The sequence below is a fragment of the Artemia sp. Qi Xiang Cuo genome, chromosome 1, assembly GCF_049724085.1.
Source record: "Artemia sp. Qi Xiang Cuo chromosome 1, ASM4972408v1, whole genome shotgun sequence".
In the NCBI taxonomy this organism is placed as follows: domain Eukaryota; kingdom Metazoa; phylum Arthropoda; class Branchiopoda; order Anostraca; family Artemiidae; genus Artemia; species Artemia sp. Qi Xiang Cuo.
The window spans coordinates 77,003,157-77,029,781 of NC_142794.1; the positions used below are offsets into that span (position 1 = coordinate 77,003,157).

The 26,625-nt window shown below is 34.5% G+C and overlaps 2 protein-coding genes across 6 annotated transcripts in view; one reads left to right on the forward strand and one right to left on the reverse strand.

Annotated features, from left to right (window-relative positions):
• The window catches only part of Upf1 (Upf1 RNA helicase), a 74,416-nt gene extending 71,851 nt beyond the window's left edge, over nucleotides 1-2,565 (reverse strand). The window contains exon 1 of the mRNA XM_089087116.1: nucleotides 2,307-2,565. Coding sequence (XP_088943242.1) covers nucleotides 2,307-2,513 — 207 coding nt within the window. The 5' untranslated portion in view covers nucleotides 2,514-2,565. The remainder of the gene's footprint in view (nucleotides 1-2,306) is intronic.
• Nucleotides 2,566-2,822: 257 nt separating this feature from the next.
• The window catches only part of p53 (transcription factor p53), a 79,283-nt gene continuing 55,480 nt past the window's right edge, over nucleotides 2,823-26,625 (forward strand). For all 5 annotated transcript variants that reach the window (XM_089087134.1, XM_089087158.1, XM_089087127.1 and 2 more), the window contains exons 1-6: nucleotides 2,823-2,899; nucleotides 8,626-8,716; nucleotides 11,903-12,064; nucleotides 15,505-15,703; nucleotides 20,902-21,115; nucleotides 22,983-23,115. In XM_089087134.1, coding sequence (XP_088943260.1) covers nucleotides 2,886-2,899; nucleotides 8,626-8,716; nucleotides 11,903-12,064; nucleotides 15,505-15,703; nucleotides 20,902-21,115; nucleotides 22,983-23,115 — 813 coding nt within the window. In that variant the 5' untranslated portion in view covers nucleotides 2,823-2,885. The remainder of the gene's footprint in view (nucleotides 2,900-8,625; nucleotides 8,717-11,902; nucleotides 12,065-15,504; nucleotides 15,704-20,901; nucleotides 21,116-22,982; nucleotides 23,116-26,625) is intronic.

The window sequence follows — 26,625 nt, forward strand, 5'->3', positions numbered from 1 at the left end:
TACCTCCTAACCCCTGTCCGTTTTATCGTTCGAACTTGTGACTCAGCCTGTTTAACTCTTTAAAAACGTAGTTTTTTTCAAATAATTTCTGCACGTTTTGTGTCTTAGTGCTGTACAAATATTTAAAAAGCTTATAAAGTAGAATTTCGGAAAATTTTGAGTTTGGGGGGAAGGAGGATTTCAAAAATATCTTCCCGTGATATAAAGTGTCCTCTGAAGTCGATTCTTATGTATTTAGATCTCTATCTATTAGTGCTTTAGAAATATTTAAAAAAGCTTATAAATTAAAATTTTGGAAAATTTTTAGTTTGGGGGGAAGTGGGTTGTTAAAAACCTCTTCCCATGATATAACGTATCCTCTCAAGTTGATTCTGATGTTTTTAGCAATCTATCTATTAATGCTTTAGAAATATTTAAAAAGCTTCTAAAGTAGAATTTTGGAAAATTTTGAGTTTGGGGGGAAGGGGGATTTCAAAAACATCTTCCCATTACATAAATTGTCTTCTAAAGTTGATTCTGATGTTTGTAACTCTCTATGTCTTAGCGCTTTAGAAATATTTAAACAAGTTTCTAAAGTAACAATTTTGGAAATTTTTGAGTTTGGGGGGAAGGGGGATTTAAAAAACATCTTCCCATGATATAATTTGTCCTCTAAAGATTGTCCTCTAAAAATGTCCTCTGATGTTTGTAGCGCTCTATGTCTTAGCACTTTAGAAATATTTAAAAAAAACTTCTAAAGTAAAAATTTGGAAAATTTCGAGTTTGGGGGGAAGGGGGATTTTCAAAAACATCTTCCCATAATATAATTCGTCCTCTAAAGATTGTCCTCTGATGTTTGTAGCGCTCTATGTCTTAGCGCTTTAGAAATATTTAAAAAAACTTCTGAAGTAAAAATTTAGAAAATTTTGAGTTTGGGGGGAGGGTGATTTCAAAAACCTCTTCCCGTGATATAACGTGTCCTCTGAAGTCGATTCTGATGTTTTTAGCACTCTATGTATTAGTGCTTTAGACATATTTAAAAAAGCTCCTAAAGTATAATTTTAGAAAATTTTGAGTTTTGGGGGGGAAGGGGGATTTCAAAAACATCTTCCCATGACATAAATTGTCCTCTAAAGTTGATTCTGATGTCTGTAGCGCTCTATGTCTTAGCGCTTTACAAATATTTAAAAAATTTTAAAAGCTTCTAAAGTAGAGTTTTGAAAAATTTTGAGTTTGGGGGGAGGGGGGAGTTCAAAAACATCTTCCCGTGATATAACGTGTCCTCTGAAGTTGATTCTGATGTTTTTAGCACTGTATCTTTTAGTACTTTAGAAATATTTTAATAGCTTCTAAATTAGTATTATAGAAAATTTTGAGTTTGGGGGGATGGGTGATTTCAAAAACCTCTTCCCGTGATATAACGTGTCCTCTGAAGTTGATTCTGATGTTTTTAGCACTCTATCTTTTAGTACTTTAGAAATATTTTAAAAGCTTCTAAAGTAGAATTTTAGAAAATTTTAAGTTTGGGTGGAAGGGGAATTTCAAAAACATCTTCCCATGACATAATTTGTCCTCTAAAAAGGATTAGGTTATTTTTACTGGCCTCTCTTGTCAAATCCTTTCCCTAATTAATACAGTTTAAATGGTCTTATCAACAGAGTTGTTGATTCAGGATGAAACTCTGATGCTAGTGGTATGTTTTTTTTTTTATCTATATGGTTAGTAGGCCTGTGTTAATGTAAACCTTATCCAAAAGAGCTAAAAGTAGTTAAAGAAGAATTTTACCAAAGTTTTCCCCTCATTGTTTGCAGGTACAATAAGAGGTCACACAAAGTCCCCTACTGCCATCAACATGATTAGGTACTGGCAGTTCTTCTATTTAGGCTATGTATAGTCCCCCAGTGGAAAATCTTCTCTGAAGCCATTATCCAGTCCCAAAACACAGATGCATTCAAGAAAGAAATTGATCACAATCACAACAGAGCCAATGCAGAGTGTAGGCTAACCTGGGATGCAATCATAACTGGGCCAATGCAGAGTGTAGGCTAACCTGGACTGCTAAACCATCAGGCCTAATTATGTCACACCACTAGCAAGATAGGCCTATTCTACAGGAGACTCATCACTAGCCTACCTTATCTTGCTGGACATGCAATTTAAGGTAAGAGATAGAACCTTAAAAACATTTGAATATCCCATTATTTAGGCTCTGAATTCATTCCTCAAAGTTTCAATTAATAGCCTGATCATTTAGCCAACAAAGAATGCAAAACACCTGTCATTTAGAACTTTACTTTTATCATTTCACTGAAATTATTGCAACTCACCATTTTAGAGCCAGTCGAAATTTCCAATTCTCTCTTCGTAATTCCATCATCATTTTGTTGATGTTGACTTTGAGACTGGGAGGGTATAGTGAAATCAGTAAAATCAAAAGCTGATCCTTGAGTATCAGCACCTAAAAGTCCATCATTTTCCTCCGGCTCAAGAAACGTCAAAGTTTGAGAGCTCGGTCCATAGGCGTCAATACTCATCCTAATGCAAGATATATATTCCAAATTTTAGATTATCAGCACTGGATGGTTTCTGCAAGATGTGACTAAATGATGAATATGAAAAGGAAGATAAGAACATTGACAGCGCTACCTATTCCACAATCATTAAAACTCAAGATACATATATAAGGAAAATAAAGTAGATTTTTATATGTTTTTTCCTTAAGTTCAAGCCATTATGACAATGCGAAACTAAGTTTTGTTTTTACATAAATTTTTTTTGAATCAATAATGGTTTTATATTGAAAATTATGTGATTACAAAGTAGTCATTCACGTGGTGCATGGTGGATAATTGTATCAGAATATAGCTTGCACAGATTTATAACTTGTAACTGGATGAAAAACTGGCATGCTAGTAAAAATGTATACAAATTCTAAATTATATTAGTACTAGTCTTAAGTTGCTGCTCTACTGAAGGAAACATCTCACTAAACTATAAGTAGGCGAGATTCCTCATTTATCATAGCCTAGACTGGTGGTCCCATAGGCTATTTAACCTAGTAGACCTATTATTTGTGTCTATGTTAATGAATCTATTCATGCATCAGAGGTGCCTCATAGGCCTACAAGCATGTATTCTGCAGTCAAAACTCTAGCCTAGGACCTATCTTTGTCTGTGATTGAGTACAATAGGCTAGGCCTAGTCCACTTTCCAAGGATTAGGCCTATTGCACCCAATCTAGCCTATATACTAGGCTGGCCATAAGGAGACATACCAGAACAAAGAAAGAAACATTTTTAGCTTGCTAGTCTATTTTGTGCTAATTTTTATGGGTTTGTTCACATTTTGATAGGCCTAGGCTATTTGACTGTTAGGCATATGGGTAAATTTTTACCAAATCATATTATTGAATATACCACTTGATGCCTTTTTTTATGCTCTTTCCAAATATAATAGATCATTTTTGTTGGAAATGAATTTTACCCCCACCCCTATATATAGGCCTACCAATTCTGGGTAGGCCTATAGCCTATATTTGCACATTAGGGGGGGACAAATTATATTTCTGATGTAAATGGGAGGTAAGTTCAAACTTTGCCCCCACCCCCCTAATGTGAAAATAGGACATCCACCACATGGCTAATAGGCTATGGGAGTAAAGTTCATTTGTGATGCAAATGGATATTATATTTAGATTGAGGATGCAATTCTAGGTAGCCTATATGGTAAAGTTCTACAAAATCATATTATTGAGTTAGAAATAAAGTGAATACACCATTTGATGCCTTTTTTAGGCTTATAAATAATATAGTCATAATTTATATCGGAAGTTAATTTCAGCCCCCCCCCCCCTGTATATACCTAACCTTAACCTGAATGGGCAAATATAGGGGGGGGGGCTGAAATTCATTTCCGATAGAAATGATTAGCCTATTATATTTGTAATCAGCATAAAAAAAAGGCATCAAATGGTGTAGGGTAAAAGACCTCTTTTTGGGAAAGGCCACTTATCTTTGGCATTCCGGAAAAATAGCAATGGGTTTTTGGACCACCCCTTTTTACTACAACATGAAGTAAAAAGACACTCTTGGATATGGCAGTTAAAACCAGGAATTTAGTTTTACTCTTATTGAAATGAAGTCCAATATGGTCATACTCCCCTGACAGTACATGGAAATTTTCTTCTATTCCATTCTGTGTTTGACCAATGTTCACAATATCATCAGCATAATTTGCTAACAAGACATCAACCCCTCTAAATGCACAAATAATAGCTTTATGTTGAGGCTCTGCAATGTTATGATTAAACTAAGGTGGAGAGGCCAGAGCTCCCTGTCTAATACCTTTCTTAATTGGGATTTGTAAAGCCTTACAACTGGGATTTATAAAGCGTTAATTGGGATCCCAAAAAGCCTTTACAACTGAAGAATTCACTCAACCCAAAAATCTTGATCATCCCTTAGTTCTATGACTATCTACCTTAGTTCTGACCTAGGATGGATGGCTGATAGACTATCTAACAACAAGTGAAAATTACATCATTATAATACAGTCCTGAAAAAGGCTTATGCCAGCTTTCCCTCTCACTCAGACTATCTGTATTGGCCTTTTCTCCAAATAGCCATAATTTGATGGCAACTTGATTTTAATTTAAAAAATTCTGTTTGTAAAGTCAGTAGAATATGAGCATGGATACCAGAGTCAAGTGCTCTTGAGACATCAAGACTGGCAAAGTAAAGGCCTTCATTGTTTCCAGCAGCATGTACCAACAAATTAGCAATAAGATGATAAGCAGGATTCTGGCCAACTCCTTTCTTAAACCCTAAATGACCTGGTGTATAACACTTCATTGCAATTTCATATATAATGATTATTTCAAATATTTTGCAGAGTAGCCTACTGGGGAAACATTAATCAGTCTGAATGAAGAGCTCTGGTTGGAAGGTTTTCTTTTTTTTTTTTTTAAGACAGGACTAATTATACCAGTATCAAATAGATCTGGTACCAATTCAGAGCAAAAATCATTTGATAAAGCAGTGTGTAATATTCAAATTAAGATGGGAGCCTGCTTCAAAATGCTTAGCGCAAATGCCATCAGTACCACATAATTTTTTTTTTACAAAGCTTAGTAATACAGCAAATTTCCTAAGAATGAGTGATGATAAAATTGATTTCATTGCTAGACTTGAGCAAACATTTGTCAAGTTTGTTCTCATAAACTCTTTTCAGGACTGCTTCAGGCTCTGAAGATTCAGCACTGAAGTAATAACACCACTGGTCAATTGTAAGGACAGAAGTACCACATGATTTGGATTTACCATGCATTAACATTTTCCACATAAAGTGCAGGTCATTATGTGCCTTGTTGGACATTGCAGCAATAGAATTTGATTGATGTTTCAGATCTTTTGCAAAGTATCTCTTTGTGTAGAGGTGGACTTTGTTCAATAAACTGGTATGTAGCATATCGCACTCTTTCCATATATGAAACCAAAATTGGGACTTGGCAGGGTCCAGCCAGGACCCTTTTCTGTTTCAACCCACACTCAATGGACTGGTAAACTTGTCTTTTCAGCAATCTGTAGGGTATGCACAATTTCAGTATAATATTTGTTGAGTAAAATCTGACTTTCAGAAACTCTAATTCCAGGCATCTGAAAAAGGAGCTAGAATGCTTCTTTGATTTTTCCAAGGATGGCATCACTTATGCTTGCAAAAGTAGGCAGGTCAATTTTGCCCCAGTCACAGATTTCATGCCACTTTCTGGTATCACTTGATTTGAGAGGATCAGTTCAAATTAACTTGACAGGAAGGGTGTTCCTGATTGGCAGGTGATCTGAAGTCTGGTATGTAGCAATAACAGAGGTTTTTTAGTTTGACAGTATTTCAGGGAAGCAGAACTTGAAATCAAGAAAAGATGTGTTGCCAGAACTATGGATGTAAGTGAATCTAAACTTATTTTCTACTGGTGCAAGCTGTGGGTACATACTACACAGAATATTTGCTCTACAACTGGAGTCATCAAACAGATTACAGTTCAAGTCACCAGTCAATAGGACTGTCAGATTGCTCAATTCACAATCAGCAGCAAGATTCCCAAGAGCTAGGGATGCTTCATCAACAAGCACATTGGATCTAGAAATGCAATAATCATTGGGAAGGTAAACTGAGGCAACAATGCAATTTTGTATTTTTGACTGCTACAAAATACTCAAAACTTAAAGTCCCAGTAGGATTCTGGTAATAGTTTGTTTTGCACAAGAATAGCAGCACCCCTGCTAGGTCAACCCACATCAGTGTTTGGCAGCATGGGAGGGAGTAACAGCAGTATCAATGTATAGTAGGTTAAGACTGCCCCTAGTTAGCAGGTGCTCTTGGAAACATACAATTTCATTTGCTTCACATTTTGCTTGTATCAATGGGAGCTTCAAGTTGATATAAACACCTTCATTTATATTCCACAGTATTATTCTGAGTTCTGTATTAAATTTGTGGGACGTAAAAGCTTCTGTGCTACACATAGTAGCGTCCCGAGCCTCATTTCATTGGGGGGGGGCGATCTTAAATTTTACCAAATTTCTACCTAATTTATGCCAAATTCTTTGCAGAAATCAAGAATTTTGCTAAATGTCTGCTGATTTTGCAAAATTTCTACCAAAGTTTTTGTGTTGGGCAAAAATTGGACTGCTTTATACTTGTTTGACTGGCCAAATTTCAAGGAACAAGCTATACAAAAATGTGGATATTCCTGCTATATGCAAGATGAAAGCAATGTTGAGAATACTGATCGCCAAACATAGTGATTTTTGGCCACCTATCAGGGCCAAACAAAAAGCAGGTCATCTTTGAAGGTTTGGCTGAAATTGTACAAAAGCATTTGGATATATTGGGTTTGAGGAAGAGCATATGCAGCTGTATTCTATTGGCTTCAGATGGCTTGGTGCTGTAGTTGTATTGTATAGTCCGATGAATTTAAATCTTTTTGGAGAAAAAAAAGCAATTAGAAAAGTATGAAATTCTTGCAATATCCTGATCATAGTCACTAAACCTAAAAATATGAAAATAGTTACAATGAAGGAATAGAAATTCTATTGCTTAGGGTAAGTAATTATAGCTGGACAAACTATTTTATATTTTAATGAAAGTAGTAGAGCAGATCAGTGAATGAAACTTTAGGGAATAGACAAGTGTCCAATCCTGGAATTCTCTGAAACTTCAGTCATCTGGCAATACCTCTTTCTTTTAGACTGTGTAAATTGTAATTTTTGATCAAAAAATAGAAATTCTTCTGACAATAGGTGGGGGGGATAGGGCAAAATATTTTTTTGGGTTTAATTGAATTATTAGCTCTTATTGAAATGGGACTTTGTATACTAGTCTGTGTCCTCTTGGTAATTAGTTGGCACAAATAGTTATCTTTTTGGAAAAAAAATAACTGACTGCATAAGATGAAAATAAAGAATAAAAGAAAAACTTTAAAAGTAAATTTATGTCAATTTTTGAAGTACCAAGGACAGTTAAAACAAAATTTCATTATTGGTTAAGTTAAGTAGTAGATAAAACTGGTTAAGTAGTAATCTACACAATAAGATGTATCTTAGAAATTTTAAAAAAATGAGAATAAAATTTTCTAATGAAATAGATGTCTACATGCAGTTTTTGGAAATAGCTGGCACCAAGTTTAAAAAGTCAATCTATAAAGGAAAAATGAGCTAAAACTTATGGCATCGAACTACTTAAAACGTTTTAGCTCTCCCTTGAAGGTAAAATTGTCTTTGAGAACCAACAGATTGTTATTATTTGAAGTTTTATGGAGAAGTAAGTTGTCAAATTAACCAATTTGTTTTGTTGTTCCTGTGATTTGGCGTGGCAACACTGACAAAAAATTGGCTCTTCCATCAAAACTTCAATTTTTGAAACAAGCAAAAAATAATCCTTATGAAATTGTTTTTCAGATACAAATAGACCAAAGATGGATCCAAAGAGGCAAAAAATGTTTTCATTTTGACATCCCTGACACTTTGAGATAATAATACTACTGCATTATGGGTAAACTTGTCTTCAAGGAAAATCTTGCCCCAAAAATTTACAAAAAAAAACACAGAATGCTCATAACAAGAAAAGTCAAGCTCAATTTCCTCATGTTGAACTTTCTCCACAAGAAACTTGACCTTTTAGTACTTTCTACCAACAAGCTGAGTCTTTCAGGCCAACCAACTTTTAACACTGTTTGTTAAAAATATTTTTTGTCTAAATTAAAAAGATCAATTGATGTTCACTGGAGCTTGTCTCCTTGGAGCGTAAATGGAAGTTTCTGACCCACCTCCCTTGTGGGTAGCTTTGCTTAAAAAAACCCTTGAATTAGCCACCTCCCTAATTTTTACAACTGCCATTTCCATATGAAATGTCTTGGGGAAAATATGGCACATGAATTGCTCTTTGCTAAGCCAATGACTCATCCTTTCATCCTATGTATGGTATTTGTTATTGAGTTTGAGGTGAATTTATGCTGGATGGAAAAACGTTTGTAGATTCTTTTAGGCCTTAATCTCTATCCCTCCCGTAACAGTATTTTACTCTTGTATTATTCAATTGTTCTATGAAGTTGACTTTCTTGTAGATTGATGTGGTTTTTTATTGTTTCAGGGAACAAGGAGAAGAAATCAATGATATTTTTGAACTAATATCATCAAATCCAAATCTAGCTTTGACAGCTTACCAGGATTCTACAAATAATGTAAGTTTCCCTCTAGTCTGAAATTTTGACTGTTCAGTTTTGAGTAGGTAAACTTGGGATGTTAATGCTTGACTAATTAAAAAACAAGTAAATTCAGATCAGCTATTACTTCTACTGCTATTACAATGTTGTAATCTGAAGTCACACATGGCAAACACTGGTGAACAATCTTCCATTTCATGTGGAAAGTACTGTGTTGTGCATCTTTTCATGAAGCCTGCGTTTAAGATTATTCCTAAACAATTTCTCTAAGACATGTTAAACATGTCTTCCTCTTTTTGTTTTACCACCTCCATGCTTTTACTTTAGATAGCCTAAGTGGCTCCCTGTTCGTGTACATTTCTAGGATGAGGCAAAACACCTTATATTTATGTTATTCCACTTTATACATTTTTCCTGTAACCTTTACACTTAAGTTATAACACTGTCACAGTTGAGAAATTGATGTCCTTCTTCTTATGAAAGTTGTGCATTTTATTACCTGCATTAATATTCATTACTCTAAAATATTTGTCTTCTTTGTATTTACCTTGACTTAGCTTGGCTACCATTTCGCCAATTTATTTTTTATGAACTAGAATTAGGCATATAAAGATACAAAAATGTGTGAAGCCTTGGTATTTGAGTGAAAAAATGTTTTGGTGTTCAGGAAATGTATTTATTAGTACATCCAGAATCGCTATTTTCGAGTTTTAGCTAATTTTTGTTAATATATCTTGAATTTAAAGATGTAAAGGGCAACATTGTATTGATTTTGAAGGATTTGGGAGCATAGTATTTTGCAGCATTGATGGGATCATAATAAAAGGACAGTTAACATCCCTGTTTTTTATCATGTGGTGGATTAATGGTCTGCTTTGCAAAATGGGGCCTCGGGGTTGATCCCTGCTTCAGCAAGGCTGGGCAATAGGTTTGCTACTTGTCCCTATAAAAAAGACCCAGCAACTGAAACATTGTTTGAATGTCCTATGTGCCAGGAGTGGCTCTGGAGGATCTTCATCCTTTTATTCTATTCGTCAATGATGTGTTTTATTCACTTTTTTGGAAGACAACATTGACTGCGATCTGTGTACTCTTGATGAAGGAATGGAATCATTCATAGAACAGGCTTTATAATGGCTACAGCACCTCCCCAACAGGGCTGCACTGACTATACATACACTGGAGGCTATTGAAAAAATATTCAGAGCCCTCACCTCACTACCATTTCGATTCTTTAATAAGAAATCAGTAGCTACAAAAGACCTCAAGCATGAGTCACTTCCTTTGTTGCAAGTCCATTTTGCAGCTTTCCTAGAACTAATTTGGTGGAGTTGGTATTTTGTCAACCTTTAGTGCAGTTGCGTGGGTGTAATCAGATGCTGGAGACTAATACTCACCCAGGAAAGGAGGATGGGTGGTTCTTGCTTATGCTTTGTCAAAGTGTATCTGACTTATCTTGTGTTTACTTCCAATCAACACCCTTATTAGAAATCCATGGTAAAATTTCTTGCGGACGACTCAGCCTGAAAAATTATACTTATCTTACTTTCGTTTGAAAAAAACTTAAACCTCTAATTGGTTTCTCGATCACTCCAAAAATGCCCCCTTTCACGGAAATTTTTCTAGAAATCAAAACACGCAGAAAATAGCCCCCGGATAAATACTGCCGGAAAATAGCCACATGCAAAATTGAGTTGGCAAAGATAATGTAAGACAACTAAAAACAATTTCGTATGGCAATTCTGTCAAATCCCTCCATTGCATAATTTTTCCTGGAATTTTACCCCCCCCCCCCCGACATTTTCCTCTCCAAAGAACATTCTCCCAATGGGAATCCACCCAAAGCACAAATCCCCCCCCCCCCCGAAAAACATCTGTATACTTTCCAATAACATACTAGACGTAACCAATTGGCAAATTTAATAACTTACAAGTCTCTCTCCACGGACTGTGGGGGGTCATTTTACCCTTAAAGACATAATTATTTGATCGTTAAACTATACTGAGCAGAATGGCTATCTCAAAATTATGATCAAATAACTTTGGGGAATAAATGGGCGTGGGAGGGGGACCAGTTGCCTTCCAATCTTTTTTGTTATTTAAAAAGGGAACAGAACTTTTAATTAGTGTTAGAATGCATCCTCTCCCAATCTTCTAGGACCATTATTTCAATACGATCACCCCTGGGGGGGGGGGGAAACAACAACAAATAAACATGTACAGACAGATCACATCCGTGATCTGTCTTCTGGCAAAAATAGCAAAGTTCCACATTTTTGTATAAATGAGCTTGAAACTTATACTATAGGATTCTCGGGTACGCTGAATCTTATGGTGTGATTTTCATTAAGACTTCTTTAATTTTAGGGGGGTTTCCCTCCCATTTCAAACATCCGGCAAATTTATCCAGGCTTTTAGCTCTTTATGGGTAACAATAAACTTGATAAGTTTTATATTTTTGGAATCAGCATAATAATGTTCAAGTTACTTCTTAGGATTTTCTTTTGTGATATTGGGGGATTTTCTTATCTGACATCTCTAAGATTTGTCAGGTTAATTTTACTTTACGCTAAATGTTAGCTCTTTAATTAATCCTGATTAAAATTCAATTATTATTAGATTTCCCTGTTTTCCGTTTATTAAATCGTGGAAAATATATACGTAATACATCGAATTGATTAATATTTGACTGATTCTATTGTTTTCTTTTGCGTAAATAGTTGTCTTTCATGGAATCAGTTTTTAAGTTTAAAACAACTTATTAGTTTATTTTCATTTGTAGCAAAAGTTCAAAGTTAAAGAGTCCAGCTTCCTTTGCTTTGGTCAGTAACGTTGTGTGCAGTTCGTTATAAAGTTTGTGCTAAAAAAAATGTCCACAGTAAAATATTGTAACTTACAGCTTAATATTTTATTTTTTTAAGACTGATGGTTTTTTTTCATGGGTATGTCATGAACATGTCAAGTCTGAGCAAAGGTGAACGTTTTCTTTTCATTGTGGCAAAAAAAAGAAAAAAAATATCAAATTACACATGCCTATGCTAAGGTTTTTAAGCCTTATACATTTCAGAAGACTTATCTATGGTGATTTTAATTTTTGAATTAATAATTATTCAGAATGCTCACAAAAAAAGAAACAAATTCTTGGTACTGGAAAAATGCTGAATTTACTCTTTTTTCCACTGAATTTCTTTTAAAATGTTTCAGAACGACTCGCTAGATTTGGTTCCAGCTGTTGCACCTTTAAGAGTGAGTCACAGCTCTCAAGTTCCTGTGTCCCATTACTATTCACCTATATATAAAGGAGAATTTGGCTTTGAAGTAGCTTTCGAAGAAAATGGGCAATCAACAAAATCCTGTAGCTGGACAGTAAGTTCAACATTTCTGGATTTATTTTAAGTTGTTAATTGAATCAAAGGATTTTTACATGTTAAAGGCTATAAAACAGTATAGGTTGTTACAGTCTGTACCATTAAATACATTACATTTTTTCAAGACCTGAATCTTGTAAATCCATTAAAGAAACCCCGCCTGAGGTCCAACACATAAAAGGCTATGCTACAGCATTGGCTGTAATAGGTTATAGCCAGAGGGGCTCCCAAGCTAAGGGTCCTAAAAAAAAATTAAAAAATATTCTCTTCTGGACTTTTCATTATAAGAATCTTCACAATTGGTTTCTAATGAGAAATTAGATTAGTATATAAGAAACCTTATGGGAATCTTCATAATTCTTTACTCCTCTGTCAAATGAAGAAAAAAGTTGCGTTACACCAACGAAAATATTGCACGACTAAGAAATGAGACCCTTAACGCCTACAATGTTGTATAGACCATTATTGGCTGCATTCTAAGGTCTCAAAATCTTAGAGCCTTATTTTTTTTTATATAAGATACATTTTTGAGCTTAGTCACGACAAGAATAGTCAATACTGGAATTTAGCTTTTGGATTGCAATTTTGAGGTTTGTAGCCAAGTCTTCTTTTTTATTATTATTATTATAAATGTTCTCTTATCAAGGACAGTCAGCACTATTTTTGGCAGGTATAACTATTACTGGTAACTCACTATAGCACCAAGGCTTCTGAGGCCAATACAGCTGCACACGCACCTCCTCCCTCCACCTATCCAAAGCTTCGTCACTTGGTAATCGCTCCCGTGAAGTTCCAATTTTCTTCATATTCTTCCTTAACAACCCCATTCGGGGACGAGCTGCTTTCGATTTAGCCCCAGTTGGAGGACCAAATAGAACAAGTTGTGACAATCTGTCATCCTTCATCTGTAAAAATATGTCCTAGCCATCTTAACCTTTCTTTTATTATAGCCCTAGAAAGTGGTATAGAACCACATCATTTGTACTTGTTTATACGGACATACGATCAGTCAAACGGGTGGCTAAAACCATTTGTTTACAACTCCTCTGAAAAATATTTTAAAGATATTCTTCTGTCTTTCAAAGGACCTACGCTCAGGAGCCATATTTGACTACTATCATCACGGTAGGATCCAATATTCTAATTTTGGTTCGCAGGCTTGTGTTTTTTTTTTCAAAAAATGAAATGTGAAAAAAAAAACACCCCAGCCCATAGCTATTCCTCGTTTTGCATCGTCACCTCATCAACTACCGTTATTAATATAACTATCCAGGTAAGTGAAGCTATCCAATAGATTGATCTTTTCGTTACAAAAATATCGCCACTTCGCTTTCATTTATTCCTGGTTTCATCGACTTAGTCTTCTTAACTTTAATTTTGAACCTATTTTTGGAACCTGAACTATCAAGATTTTTAAAATGTCATGCTGGTTGTTCTTCAATCACTTTTAACTTCTGAAAAAGGACTAGAGCTCTGAATTCTCAATCGAATAAGCATCTTCTGTAGTTTCTACGACCACGAGGGGGGGAGGGTAAGGGATGAGAAGTAGGCAGGTCTCCTATACAGAATAAATTCTGCCAATTTTGGGGTTTAGTGTTACTGTTTACTTTCATAATAACAGCGTATAACAGATATTACGAGGGATTAAATATCAATTTCTAGAAACCGCCTTCATCCCTTCCGTCCTTTGCTTAGAACTAACTCTGTATTTACCTGAAAGCTCAATGAGTGTTAGTATGTTTTGGCATTAAAATGCACCCTTTGAGGCATCTGTCATCCTCCAAAATTTTGTACAACCACCCTTTCAATAAAAAGCTTATATCATATAAACGGGCAAATTGTATATCATACAGCCCTTACCCAAGGGGCTGGATGTGGGGGCTGTCAATCCCGGAGGCATGGCTGTTTGACCTTTAGACTACTTTGATCAAATGGTTGTCTCAATAATTTTGATCGGGTGTGTTTGTGTAAAATGTGGAGGGCACTAGGCCCGTCCCAGTCAAATAAGTATCGTAATGCTAAGTAATACGCATCATACGGAAACCAAGCTATTGCCTCTGTAATTTCCACTCGCTCCAATAACCATTCTTGTAAAAGAGTTTAATTAATGGCTTCCCCAAATCACATGGTACTTTTCCCTTTCATAAGTAATATTCATAATTTTCGACGATTTATGTTTAGCGTCGCAACCACTGTATTTCGAAAACCCATTTACCCCACTATAAGCAGTTCAAGCCTAATTGTTTTTTATTCCTTTTTACCGTCTCTTACTATTTTCCCAAAATGAATCTTTCTTCACTTTCAAATTGTCAAAAACTTACATTCCACGGAACATCATTTTCTGCAATTTTATCACAGTTTAATACATTCGCAAAATCTTCTGTCCCTTTCTTTTTAGCACTTTTCTTCAAATTCTAATGGCCTCCAAAAAAGTATTGGGTCCCACCAGTGCAAGTCAGAGACTAATATGTTTTCTCAAGTCTAAACAAAGCCCTTAAACCGGCTTAGAACCAGACAGCAAGAACCCCGTGAAACCTCGTGTTGAATGGAGACTTTGTGCAATCCTAGGCCCATTTTGTTCGCTACATAGTTTTTTCGTACTTATAAATGCCCCTCTGTCAAACAAGAGTCGACTTTCTGCACAAGCAATCTGAAGCCTATTACTTCTTATTCATTATGTATTCATGCCTACCAAATATTATGCTACAATGGGGATGTACCCCATAATAGGTAATGTAGCTACAAAGAGGTTATTCAGGGGGGAGCCCCTGTTAATCAAAATCAACTGCAATGCATTGTCGTTTACTAGATTCTATTTGCTCGAGATGCACCATTCCTTGTGGCCACCCAGCAGCACTACTTGCAGTCATGGCTCGGATTGGCTAAACTCATGAGAGCTCCATCCTGACGCCATTATGAGGCCATGCAAGCATGACTTTAAAACTGAGAAAACTGACAAAGGAAGGAGACCCAATATATGACCTAAGTTTCAAGTCTAAAATCTTTAATAAAGAGAGAATCACTGTGGTTTATTACTTGCTCACTTTTAAATTTTGATGAAGTATGGCCTGTATAGGGGGGGGGGGGGTCTTAAAATTTCATTAGTCTTGGTCCGCCTTAGGTAGAGTCATTCTTAAATCATAACACGTATTTAACATGTTTGTAGAACTGTTTTAGTCTAGAAAAAGGAAGTAAGAAAGTTATAAATGCCACCAATCAAATTGTTTAATTAATATGTATTCTTCTAATATCTAACTATTGTCTTAAATTTTATAATGAGATTATGTATAGCTGGGAAGTGTCTGTATTTGTGTATACTTATGTCTTTGCTCTAGTGTGCAGGTTATGTGTGTATTACATGTAAAGCTTATGGAATGTTTGGAAATAAAGTATTCACTGACATAACTGCGATTTTGTCCTAATTTTTGTTTTTTTTAGTATTCCTCAAGCCTGAAGCGGCTTTATGTTAAAGATAACACCGTGATTCCGTTCCTTTTGAAAGTAACGTCATACGCACCGTATGTTGACGAGAATCTCTACGTGAGAGCTCAGTTGCAATTTTCAGATCGTCAATATTTACAAGATATTGTATCAAGATGTCCCAATCACACAACGCCGGATCATCCAACAAACATATGTAAGAATGTTTTCTTTTTTCAAGGCTGGGGATTAATTTGAATGTTATCGTATCTGTTTTGTAACAAGGATTTCAAATTTAGACTTCAATGAACTGCTCCCAGTAGGGGGCATTTAGTAAAAAGCGATGTCGTTTTTGTATATTACTCCTTTTTCTAGTCACTTCGTGTCAAAGAGATGGTAACATAGTGAAACATAATACTTGTAAAAAGTATTGTGACTTCAAAATTTCCGCTCTGGTTTTGGTTTTGCTCTGCTGCTTATTTTCTGGTGAATAGAATTTATTTTGGTAATTTGGTTAAGATTGAAGTTTTCTCTGGTTTATAGAGCGGTCAAATTATAAAATTTGTTAGGTATAGAAATAAAAATAGTTGTTGCTTAATAGAATTAAAACGGTTGTTGAAAAATGAATTAGTTGCTAAGTATGATATTGCAGATCTATTACTTAGTTAAAGCAATTTTTTTCTTTCTTTTTTTGTATGTGTTTTCTATATGGTTTATTATATTTAATGAAAGGAGTTGAGTGTCAAGTATTTTGATGATGATAACAGGGTATATGCTGTTATTGTCTCTCCTCCATGTCGTGCCCTGGCAATTGGAAGTGACGAGGTTTGTGTTGTTGTTTTTTTTTTCCTTTTTTTTTATAACATTGAAATTGGAATTGCTGTAGCTCTGTTAGTATTTCTGAGGAATCCCAATAAATCAGTTTAATATTATACTGACAAAATCCATGCTCACATTAAGAACACTTTCAAATTAATTTAAAGTAGGGAATCTCTTCTGATATTTTGTTTATTGAAAAAAATGACGTTGATGGAGGTAGCCTTTTAGACTTGCAAATCTTTTACTCGTTGTTGAGCATTAATCCTTGTAGTATCATTTATAGGAACGTTTTTTCTCGTATATTTCAGCCACATAGTTGATGATTCTGGTGATTTACTGATTTTCCTCACGCATTTCAAAATTGACCTTCTCAATTATCTCTGTAGATAATTGCCTCTCACCTCTTTTTGGTTTCGTGACCCCCTCCCCCACACTCTGAAAAAACATGTACAAAAGAAATATAAATGGTCACTTAAACAAGCAAAAAGTACTATGTCAATGTAGCCAAACTTAAAACTACCACAAATTAAATCAGACAAGGGTGGTTTTATGCCTGCAGTGTTTCATAGTGAAAATTTTTGCCATGAATAAAGGTGGTATTGCCCCCCCCCCCCCGAATCATAAGAGTGATATTTGTAAATAGTGACTAAGACCACATTGCCTTTCCATCATAAACAAGAAGAAGATCAACAGGGAAATTTTTATACAAGACAGTGGAACGCAAATTTAAATGAATATTTTGACCCTATATCCAAGGTCCGTCCTCAGCAAAGCAAACGAAAAAAAAAACAATATAAAAGAAACTTACATTAAAATTTAATCATTAAAACTGAAAGGTTTTTTTAAAAAAAAAAATGTTTCAAAACAGCCCTAATATCATTACTTTAAGGAAGTTCAACCAGGACTGCTATTCAAAAGGAAGTGGAGAGAGAACAATTCATTCAAATGGAATTAAAATACTTACAGGCAAGCTTTTAAAGCTAATCTCGCCTTCTTGGCAGCCAGCCTAGATGGTCTATTCGTAACAGGTTGAGTGGAGTTATTTACTGGTTTTTTAATATAGTTAGTTAAATCATTTTTAATTAAGTTTGTGTATAGGGCATTAAGCGAATATTCCCCCAAATCTCTATTTAAAGAAATATCACTATTTATTTTGATTTTAATTTCAATTGCCTCTCGAACAACCTGTTTTATGCCTAAATCATTGCTAATAAGACAAGTTTCTTCAAAAAACATTTTATGACTAGGGTTATCATATATGTGACTGCTTAAAGCAGAATCAAAAGAATTATTTGTACTATAGGAATTTAAATCATTGGTAATGCCATATGGGTGTTGTTGTAGACGTTTTTTTTAAATTTTGATGGGTTCTTCCAACATAAAAGTGGTCAGAGTCACATGGTATTTGATAAACCCCTCTTTGGCGTGTAATTGGGGTTATATCTTTACCAGAATTTAAGAAATTCATGATTTTAAAATTATTTGTAAATACGACATAAAAATTATTTTGTGTGTAAACTTTTTTTAAACTTGTAGTGACTTTTGGAATATATGGCAGGTAAATTATATTTGAGGGCTTGACGGGAACTTCACATTGCAAAAGACCCTTAATTTTACGGGAGTGTCTTGCCAATCTTCGGCTAATTGTATTGTTAATAAAGACAATAGGATAACCGTTTCCAAAAAGTATGTCTCTAATAAAATTTAGTTCATCTGTGATGTAAGATTCAGAGCAAATTTTTAGGGCACGGTCAACAAGAGATGTAACAACGCCTCTTTTAACTTGTGGGGGGTTATTGGATTTAAAATGTAGATATCTGTTATTTTATGTGGGTTTTCTCTAAATTGTAATATCCAGTTTATCAATGTTACGAATAATTAAAACATCCAGAAACGGTAATTTATTTGCATTTTCAATTTCTAAGGTAAATTTTAAATTTCGGTCATATGTATTAAGGTGATCTAGAAAGCCCCTGAATTCATTTTCTCCATAATTCCAGGGTGATATGACATCATCCATGTAACGCCCCAAATAGACATGTTTTAAAAAGTATGAAATTAAGGCCCAATTTTCAAGGTGTTCTAGATAATTGTTGGTTAATAACCCGGATGGCGGTGCTCTCATAGGGAGACCATTTTCTTGTTGATAAAAAGAATTACGGAACTGAAAATACATTGAATAATAAATACAAATTTGGAATAGGGACATTAAAACCTCGCAATCCATTCCTGTTATTTACTCTTCAATTAAATGATAGTTCTCTTCTATTTTATTTTTAAATAACTGCTCAGATATTGCAAAATAAATATTTGTGTACATAGAAACTATGTCGAAACTACTTACTATTGTATTTTCTGAAATGCTTGCATTTTAAGTTTTTCCACTAAATCTACCGAATTACATATGTACGATTTTTGGGGATAAAGTAAAGGTTTGAAGGCTGTACAAAACCACTTTCCAATATTGGAAGCAGGGGCTTTTGTACATGCTACAGTTGGCCTAAAGGGAATACCTTGCTTGTGTAATTTCGGTAAACCGTAAAACTTTGGACAAAAGCTACCTCGGGGGAGAAATTTATTATACAATTGTGGGGTGATCTTGCCATTTTGTTTTAGATTCTTTAATTCGGTTATTATTTGATTCTGCTTTAAGCAGTCACATATATGATAACCCTAGTCATAAAATGCTTTTTGAAGAAACTTGCCTTATTAGCAATGATTTAGGCATAAAACAGGTTGTTCGAGAGGCAATTGAAATTAAAATCAAAATAAATAGTAATATTTCTTTAAATAGAGATTTGGGGGAATATTCGCTGAATGCCCTATACACAAATTTAATTAAAAATGATTTAACTAGTTATATTCAAAAACCAGTAAATAACTCCACTCAACCTGCTACGAATAGACCATCTAGACTGGCTGCCAAGAAGGCTAGATTAGCTTTAAAAGCTTGTCTGTAAGTATTTTAATTCCATTTGAATGAATTGTTCTCTGTCTACTTCGTTTGGAGTACCAGTCCTGGTTGAACTTCCTTGAAGTAATGATATTAGGGCTGTTTTAAAACATTTTTTTTTTAAAAGCCTTTCAGTTTTAATGATTGAATTTTAATGTAAGTTTTGTTTATATTGTTTTTTATTCTCTTCGTTTGTTTTGCTGAGGACGGCCCTTGGATATAGGGTCGAAATATTCATTTAAAGTTGCGTTCCACTGTCTTGTATACAAATTTCCCTGTTGTTCTGCTTATTGTTTAGTGATATTTCTACTTTATTGATGTTTAAATTGGAAGTTTATTTTATTAAATAGTTGATTTCCTAAATATTTGAAAGCACTGACATTTTAAAGGAAGGAACTGTTAATGCTAATTTGTTATAATAACTAGTTAAAATAAAGGGACCTCAACAAATATTACGACATAAAAAAAGAATTCATGAAAATTGGAGTTTTATTTTATTTTTGTGTATATTATATGCGGAAAAGATTACAGTAAATCGCAAATGATACTCTGGCCTTTTTGGGGTTTTGAGGGATGACAACACCACCCATGTTTGTTGTATTTTGTGTTTTTTTAAGTTTTGCTTCCTTCTTCATTGCAATTTCTGCATGCTTATAATAATAGATTTGTTCTGTTCTTTCCACAGAAAAACTTCTATTTTTATGTAATCTCTATTTGTTTTTTTCTATTCGTACTTTTTGATGGGTTAATAGCAGTAATATCAATAAATATGTAATAGTTAAGTATTAAACTTGTAATTGTAAAGTAATAAGGGTTGAAGCTCGTAGTAGTAATATTGATGTATATATTTTTTTTTAATGATAGATAAAGTTAATCAATACTATAAGTTTGGTATTAGTTGTCATGGTGGGATTAGCTGCACAATTAATATTGTCTTCGATGCTGCAATATTAGTGTACACCACTGTTCTACTGTGAATTAAGCGCTCTTTAACTGCCAGTACCTTGCAAACTATCACAGCCCAGAGTATTTAAGAAATAATATTTTTTATTATAAGTTTGTTTGACTCTAAAGCTTATGAATCGTAATTAATGTAAGAAAAAAGAAGAAGAAATAAAAGTGAGGTTTTTCAGCCAGTGAATGGGGAAAACAAAGAGGTATCTTGGCAGGGACCTCAGCTGGGCCCTCTTCAATATGCAAATAAATATATTTGCTATAAAAGCGATAGCTAACCTTGAGAAGTAACCTTAATGAAAACGGGATTTCCAGTCATTTTTTCACTTCTGTTGAAGACTATTTTTTTTGTGCGTCATTTCAGAACCTGTTTGTGAATTGAGGGTCAGTTCTTGCCCCCCCCCCCCATAAAAAATCAATGTTTATGCTTTACTTCCTAAGTAAAACACTAAGCAGTAAATAAGCCAAAAGCTTTGTTTTGCAGTTTCTTATTTAGTTTTTAAGATCAGACATGTGTGCGGGGGAGGGGGTTAAATTCAGTTTGCAACACTTTCATTTACTTTCCATTCAGTTTTCCATTTACTTTTTTCCTTAATGTAATTAGGATCACCACATTTGAGATGCAGTCATTTTATTTTGCTAAAAAAAAAATTACTTTTTTTATTACTAAAAATAAAAGTTTATATCAGGTTTCCCGAATCCCGAGCATGTCGTTCGAGCTGATGGACTCGAAGAAGTAGAATATTTGAACGATGGAGCAAAAGCTGTGCGCTTCAAATTTCCCATACCGTTAACTGGGTCTAGTCATGGCTATGCTAGGCTGCGATTCATGTGCCCCAATTCATGTCCGGGGGGCATGAATAGGAGAAGTACGGACCTGATTTTTATCCTGTTAAACTCTAGGTAAGTTTGCCTCTTTTTCTTTATTTTAGGCTTTGTCTGTATGTAAAACATGTTTCATGTGTTGTCCAGTTTTGGCACTCTGACGATACGTAAATAGAATTTTGCAATCGGCTTGATTATCCATATTCTCAGAATTTCCAGAAATTTTGTGTTACCACTTTTGTTAAAACAATGGCCAACTGTATGTGCCATATTCTGTTGTTTTTTTTTCCGGGAGGGGGGGGGGGCAAAATAATTATCGTTTGAAGGGAAGGTCAATGATTTTTGACCAATTTACCAGTTGGAGAAATATTTTGTGGAGAGGAGGGGGGTTCAGACCTTATAATTTCGTAATGAAGTAACAATATATCATAACTAAGTAATCCATGGTAAGTTGAAATTCAGTGTGTTAAAAAAAAAAAAAATCAAGCAAACTTTGCTATAATTTCAGTTAATTCGGACTTTTTTTTCTATCTTTCTATTTAGGTTCTTTATTCGGCAGTTCTTTTTCTTTTCTTCATTTACAATTAGAGAGAAATTCGGACTTTAGGATATAGTATGTTTAATAAACCTAAAGCTTGCATTGGCAACAGGCAATATATCATTATTAATTTATTAGTTATTCAATAGGTCGTTGTCGGTATTTCTTATGTTTGAATAATTTTTTTTTTTTTTTTTTTTTTTGTCTGCTCGCCAGTCTGTTTTTCTGTGTTTTCGTTGCTACGCTGGACTATTCTAGCTAACAATAGTATTTATTTATTAAATTACTTCTTTTTTTGCTTCAAATAACTGATCGAAATAATTTTTGAAGGCGGTTTTCGAAAACCTGCCATCTGAAAACAGTTTGTCGTTTGTACCAATCCTAAGAGCTGCAACAAAGCTGACAGATGCTGCGTGATTGATGATCTTAATAAGACTCCAAGAATTTGGCTTTCAAAATTTTATTCGCGTTTAGCAGTGTAGTCAAACTTATCGTTATTTTTTAATACACCTTACATTCTTATGTTTTGAAGGAAAGTGTCTCTCAGAATTGTTACTCATGGTAGTAATTTTATTTGTGTTCAACAAACTGAAAGTTCGTTTCAGTTTATTGCATCCATACCTTTCTGTCCATATATCGTAAAATAACCTCTTTTTTGTTTTTATTTTCCTTCTTTTTTTTCATAATTTTATTTCACTCAGATAGCTGAGAGATAAGGCTGCGTTACTATGTCACTATCCTTTTGATACTGATTATAATCCACAATTGCAAGAATAACACACGCCGCACACCTAATAATGTTGAAACTTTGTAATCGAATTAAAATGTTGTTCTTGATATCTAATCTCAATTTGATTTCTTTATTCTTAAAATGTTTGTTTCTAGTTTGTTTATATTTTTTTTTATATTTTTTATGTTAAATTAATTTCCGAAATCTAATCGCCTTAGCTGAATGGCTGACTCGTTGGAATTGTAATCCTATTTTCACCGGGAAGGAGATTCAAGTCATATTGTCGTCAATTATTTTGCTTGGCAGGCGAGGTGGAAAAGCGCCTGGTCCTGTTGCAATCAAGTAATTCCGAACTAAAGTGGTTGACTTGAAATTAGTAAATGGCTGACTTTGAGATCCTCGAATAATAATCTAGTGACCCCTGTCATAACCCCTTTGTGCATTTCTTTTTTATTCTTAAGACTCAGACGCTTCTTTTTCACCAAAATGTATATAAGAAAATTTGGATTCGGGTCTCTATTTGCCTTTTTTTTAAGTCCTCTTGTTTTTTGTTTATAAATTGGTATGTGCATATGTAAATATGGGCATATATGTATATGTTATGTATATTTACTATATATATTTATTCTATTTACTAAATAGAAAATTTACTATATGTACGTTTATTCATATCTTAGCAACATGGAGGTTGGTCGGTTTTCCACCCCCATAAAGATTTGTAGTTGCCCAGGTCGCGATAGGCAGAAAGACGAAGAGAAGGATGAAAGGGGGCGAGAGAGAAGAACGTTACATGAAAATTCTCCATTTTCGGTAAGTTTCTTCCTTTTGTATCTGCTTAGGATAGAACATGAACACGTCTGAAGAAAAAAAAAGAGTATTATTACATTTTAGAAGCACATTTGAAGAAGTCGTAGCTATCTTTTGTAGGAAATAAAACGAATATTCAGCATTTTTGAAATCTTCATTTCAAGAGCACAGCAATTTAAGTTCAATTTCACAAAACATGTGTTGAACACTCAGAGTACAGACTCTCTTAAAGGGAAATTGTGAGTTTTAATTCCAAAAACTGCAATCGAAACAACCGGAAAGGACATAGAGTTTATCTCAACTTTGGGTCCTTCCAACAGGCTTGCACATTAAAGATATTTATATCTGACTGCTCTCCAGAAAACCTGTTTAAGCAACTCTGCAACCAGTAAATGGCATTTACAAATTTAGACATTCAAAGTTCTTTTTTTTTTTTTCAGAGAAAAATTTAAAAAAAAATAAAGGAAAGATAGGGTGAAAATTCATCAATAAACTCGAAGACAACGTGGCAGGTAGACCTGGTTGATCGATGAAAGGCTAATCGAATTGGCTAATTTTATGTAATAACCACGATTATCGCCATTATCCATGAGTAGCCTACAACAGTGGACGTACATGGACTACGTAGTGCTCTAATAGATGATAGTTGTCCCAGGTTCGGACAGTAATGCACCTAATTGTAGACGTAGATATAAGGGAAATATAAACAACAGAAATACAAGTAAGAAACTCCTTCTGTAAGGCATCTGCACAACCAACGATCGCATGAAAGATTAATTCTTTTCTTGCCAAATCAACAACTAAACAGAGAGGCAAGGAGAGGGGTCAAGAGAAATCGTAAAAAATCAAATCTGGACAACTCTTGTTCTTTTTATTCTTTTCCTTTCAATAGTGTTGCTCAACTTCTGTCAACAACTTTTATTCGGACTCGTATTTTTCATTTACACTCAAACCACAAAATTCAACATGTTTTCCATTCATTCGTTCACATTAAAGTAGCAACAACCAGGCCATTCATCATACTTCCACTGAATAATTTTTTATGCTGATTTTGACAAGATGTTCTCGACTTTTGACGTGACAGATTCATAACCATTATTTATTTCCCATTCCCAACAGCTAGTGATAATGAACTGTAAGTAAGGAGCGACTCGGCCAATTTATAATCGAAACTCTAAAAAGAGGAATTTTGATAACAACTAATGTATCAAAAGAATTGGTTTTAATGCTGATCCCCAATATATACTATTCTTTCAGTTCAGTGTCACCCATCAAAAGCTACGAACGTGATAAAATTTGCTTGATTTTCAAGACAGAGGGGAAACAACCCCACAAAGTCAACCAATCCTAATGAAAACCTACCATTCGATTCAGTAAATCAGAAATTCCTATTGTAGGATTTTCAAGCTCCTATCTAGAAAAAAAAAATCAGGAATTTTGCTTCTTTTTTTTTTGCCGCAAGAAAGATCGCGGATGCGCGTTTATTTTCTTTTTCTTTTTGGAATGATCGTGTTGGAATATTAGTCCTAAAAGATCGGGAGAAGGTACATTCAAATGGAACTAAAAGTTTATGTGGTCTTTTTAAGCGATTAAAGAGATTTTGCCACGGGGAAGTGGCATTTTTCCATTTTGTGGTACCCATCTACCATTTTATCCCAAAGAGGGCCAGAACGTAATTTTCAAAGCTAGTGAATCGGTAATGAGAGTAATATTAGGCTTTTCAATTCATCTTTCCTCTGATCCGTCGGCCTCTCACTGATTCAAGTTCGAGTTGATAATGAGTTGACGATGTGTTCATGATAAGTTTCAGTTGAAGTCAAGTTTATATTTTTTTTTTGTCTGACAATCTGGTGAATAAAGTGAGTTATATTTTTTAAGACCGCTTTTGGTTGCCCCCTAGCCTGTTTAGGTTGGAGAAGGGAGTTTTAGTTGAGTTATTAGTATATGTTAGTAGTAAGGGGCCAATTCGTTTCACCAGTGATTGCGTAATAAGCCTTACCACGGGCCAGGCATCTATATATTTGAACCCTACGCCTAAGGCATAGATATGTATGTAGGTTTTCAACAAATTGGGGTTACCAGGGTCATTTGCCTGCCAAGAGGAACGAGTATAACTTGATTGGTGATTAGGATTTGAATATTTTTTAGTTTAAATCCGTTGTCATTCATCTGTAAGTTGATTAGTAGGTTTTTTTTTTTAAACTTGGCTAATAGGTTTTTAAACATATTACTACAAACCCTACATGCATTCCATTTTTTGAACTAGGAGCGTGATGTTTGTGTGATGCTATCAGACTGGTTTCGTTTCATGGATTCATTAATAGAAGGACTAGCCTAATGTTTTTTGAAAAGGGTAATTACTTCTTTAGTTTACGAGATTTGTGAATTTTTTTTGCGAAAAGATATTTACGTAAAGGTATTGCGAAGGTTAAGAATGCCTCACGGTTAATTAAAGAATGAGATGCTTGCATCAACAATACAAAGAATAAGCTCAGATACTTAATAGATTTGACGTTTACAAGAGACATTGCTAGAAAGTATTCAATAGCTTAATTGAAAAGTAACGATAGAATGACATTGTGACTTGACCTAGCTTTACCTCGCCGATTTGGTCTGTATAATACATAAGTAACGTTTGAAAAATATTGTCAATTTAAAAAGAAATGGCTGAAAAGTGTTTTGAGGGGGACGGGTTGCATGGAGGGGTGAGTTGCACGAGGGTTCAGTTAAAGGGGATACAGTTGCACGGGGGGTTTCGGTTAGACACGGGTGCAGTTACAAGGGGGAGTCAGGTGCACGGGGGTATCCCTTTTTTCGAAAATCGGGCTCCCTGTTTTCAAAATCCCTTTTTCTTCTGAGGCTTGGAGCATTTGGTGGTTAGATATTAAACGTAATGAAATTTATATAATTGAAATCTGCATAAAAACCCAATTCCTGTCAATTGTTATCAAAATTCCATTTTTTACTTTTGGTTACAACTATAAATATGGCTATCGTGTCTTTCTGAACTTTCTGTGCGAGGCAGGGGTTACTATTTAGTTTAAATAATTCTAGGAGGAATTGAGTTTTATGGATGGTATGGAAAAATGGTACTTGTTAAATATTCGGGTAAACATACGACTAAGAATCGCTTCACTATAAATAAGGCTATCGTGTTTTTCCGAAACTTTCTAGGGCGGTGGTAACTATTTAGTTTAAATAATTCTAGGAGTAATTGAGTTTTATGGCTGGTATTGAAATACTATACTTGTTAATTATTCGGGTAAACATACGACTAAGAAACTATTCACTATAAATAAGACTATCGTGTTATTCCTAACTTTCTAGTGCTGTGGTAACTATTTATTTTAAATAATTATATTCGGTCTTGAGTTTTGTGGCTGGTATGGAAAAATGGTACTTGTTAAATATTAGGGTAAACATACGACTAAGAAACGCTTCACTATAAATAGCGCTATCGTGTTTTTCCGAACTTTCTAGGGTGGTGGTAACTATTTATTTTAAATAATTATA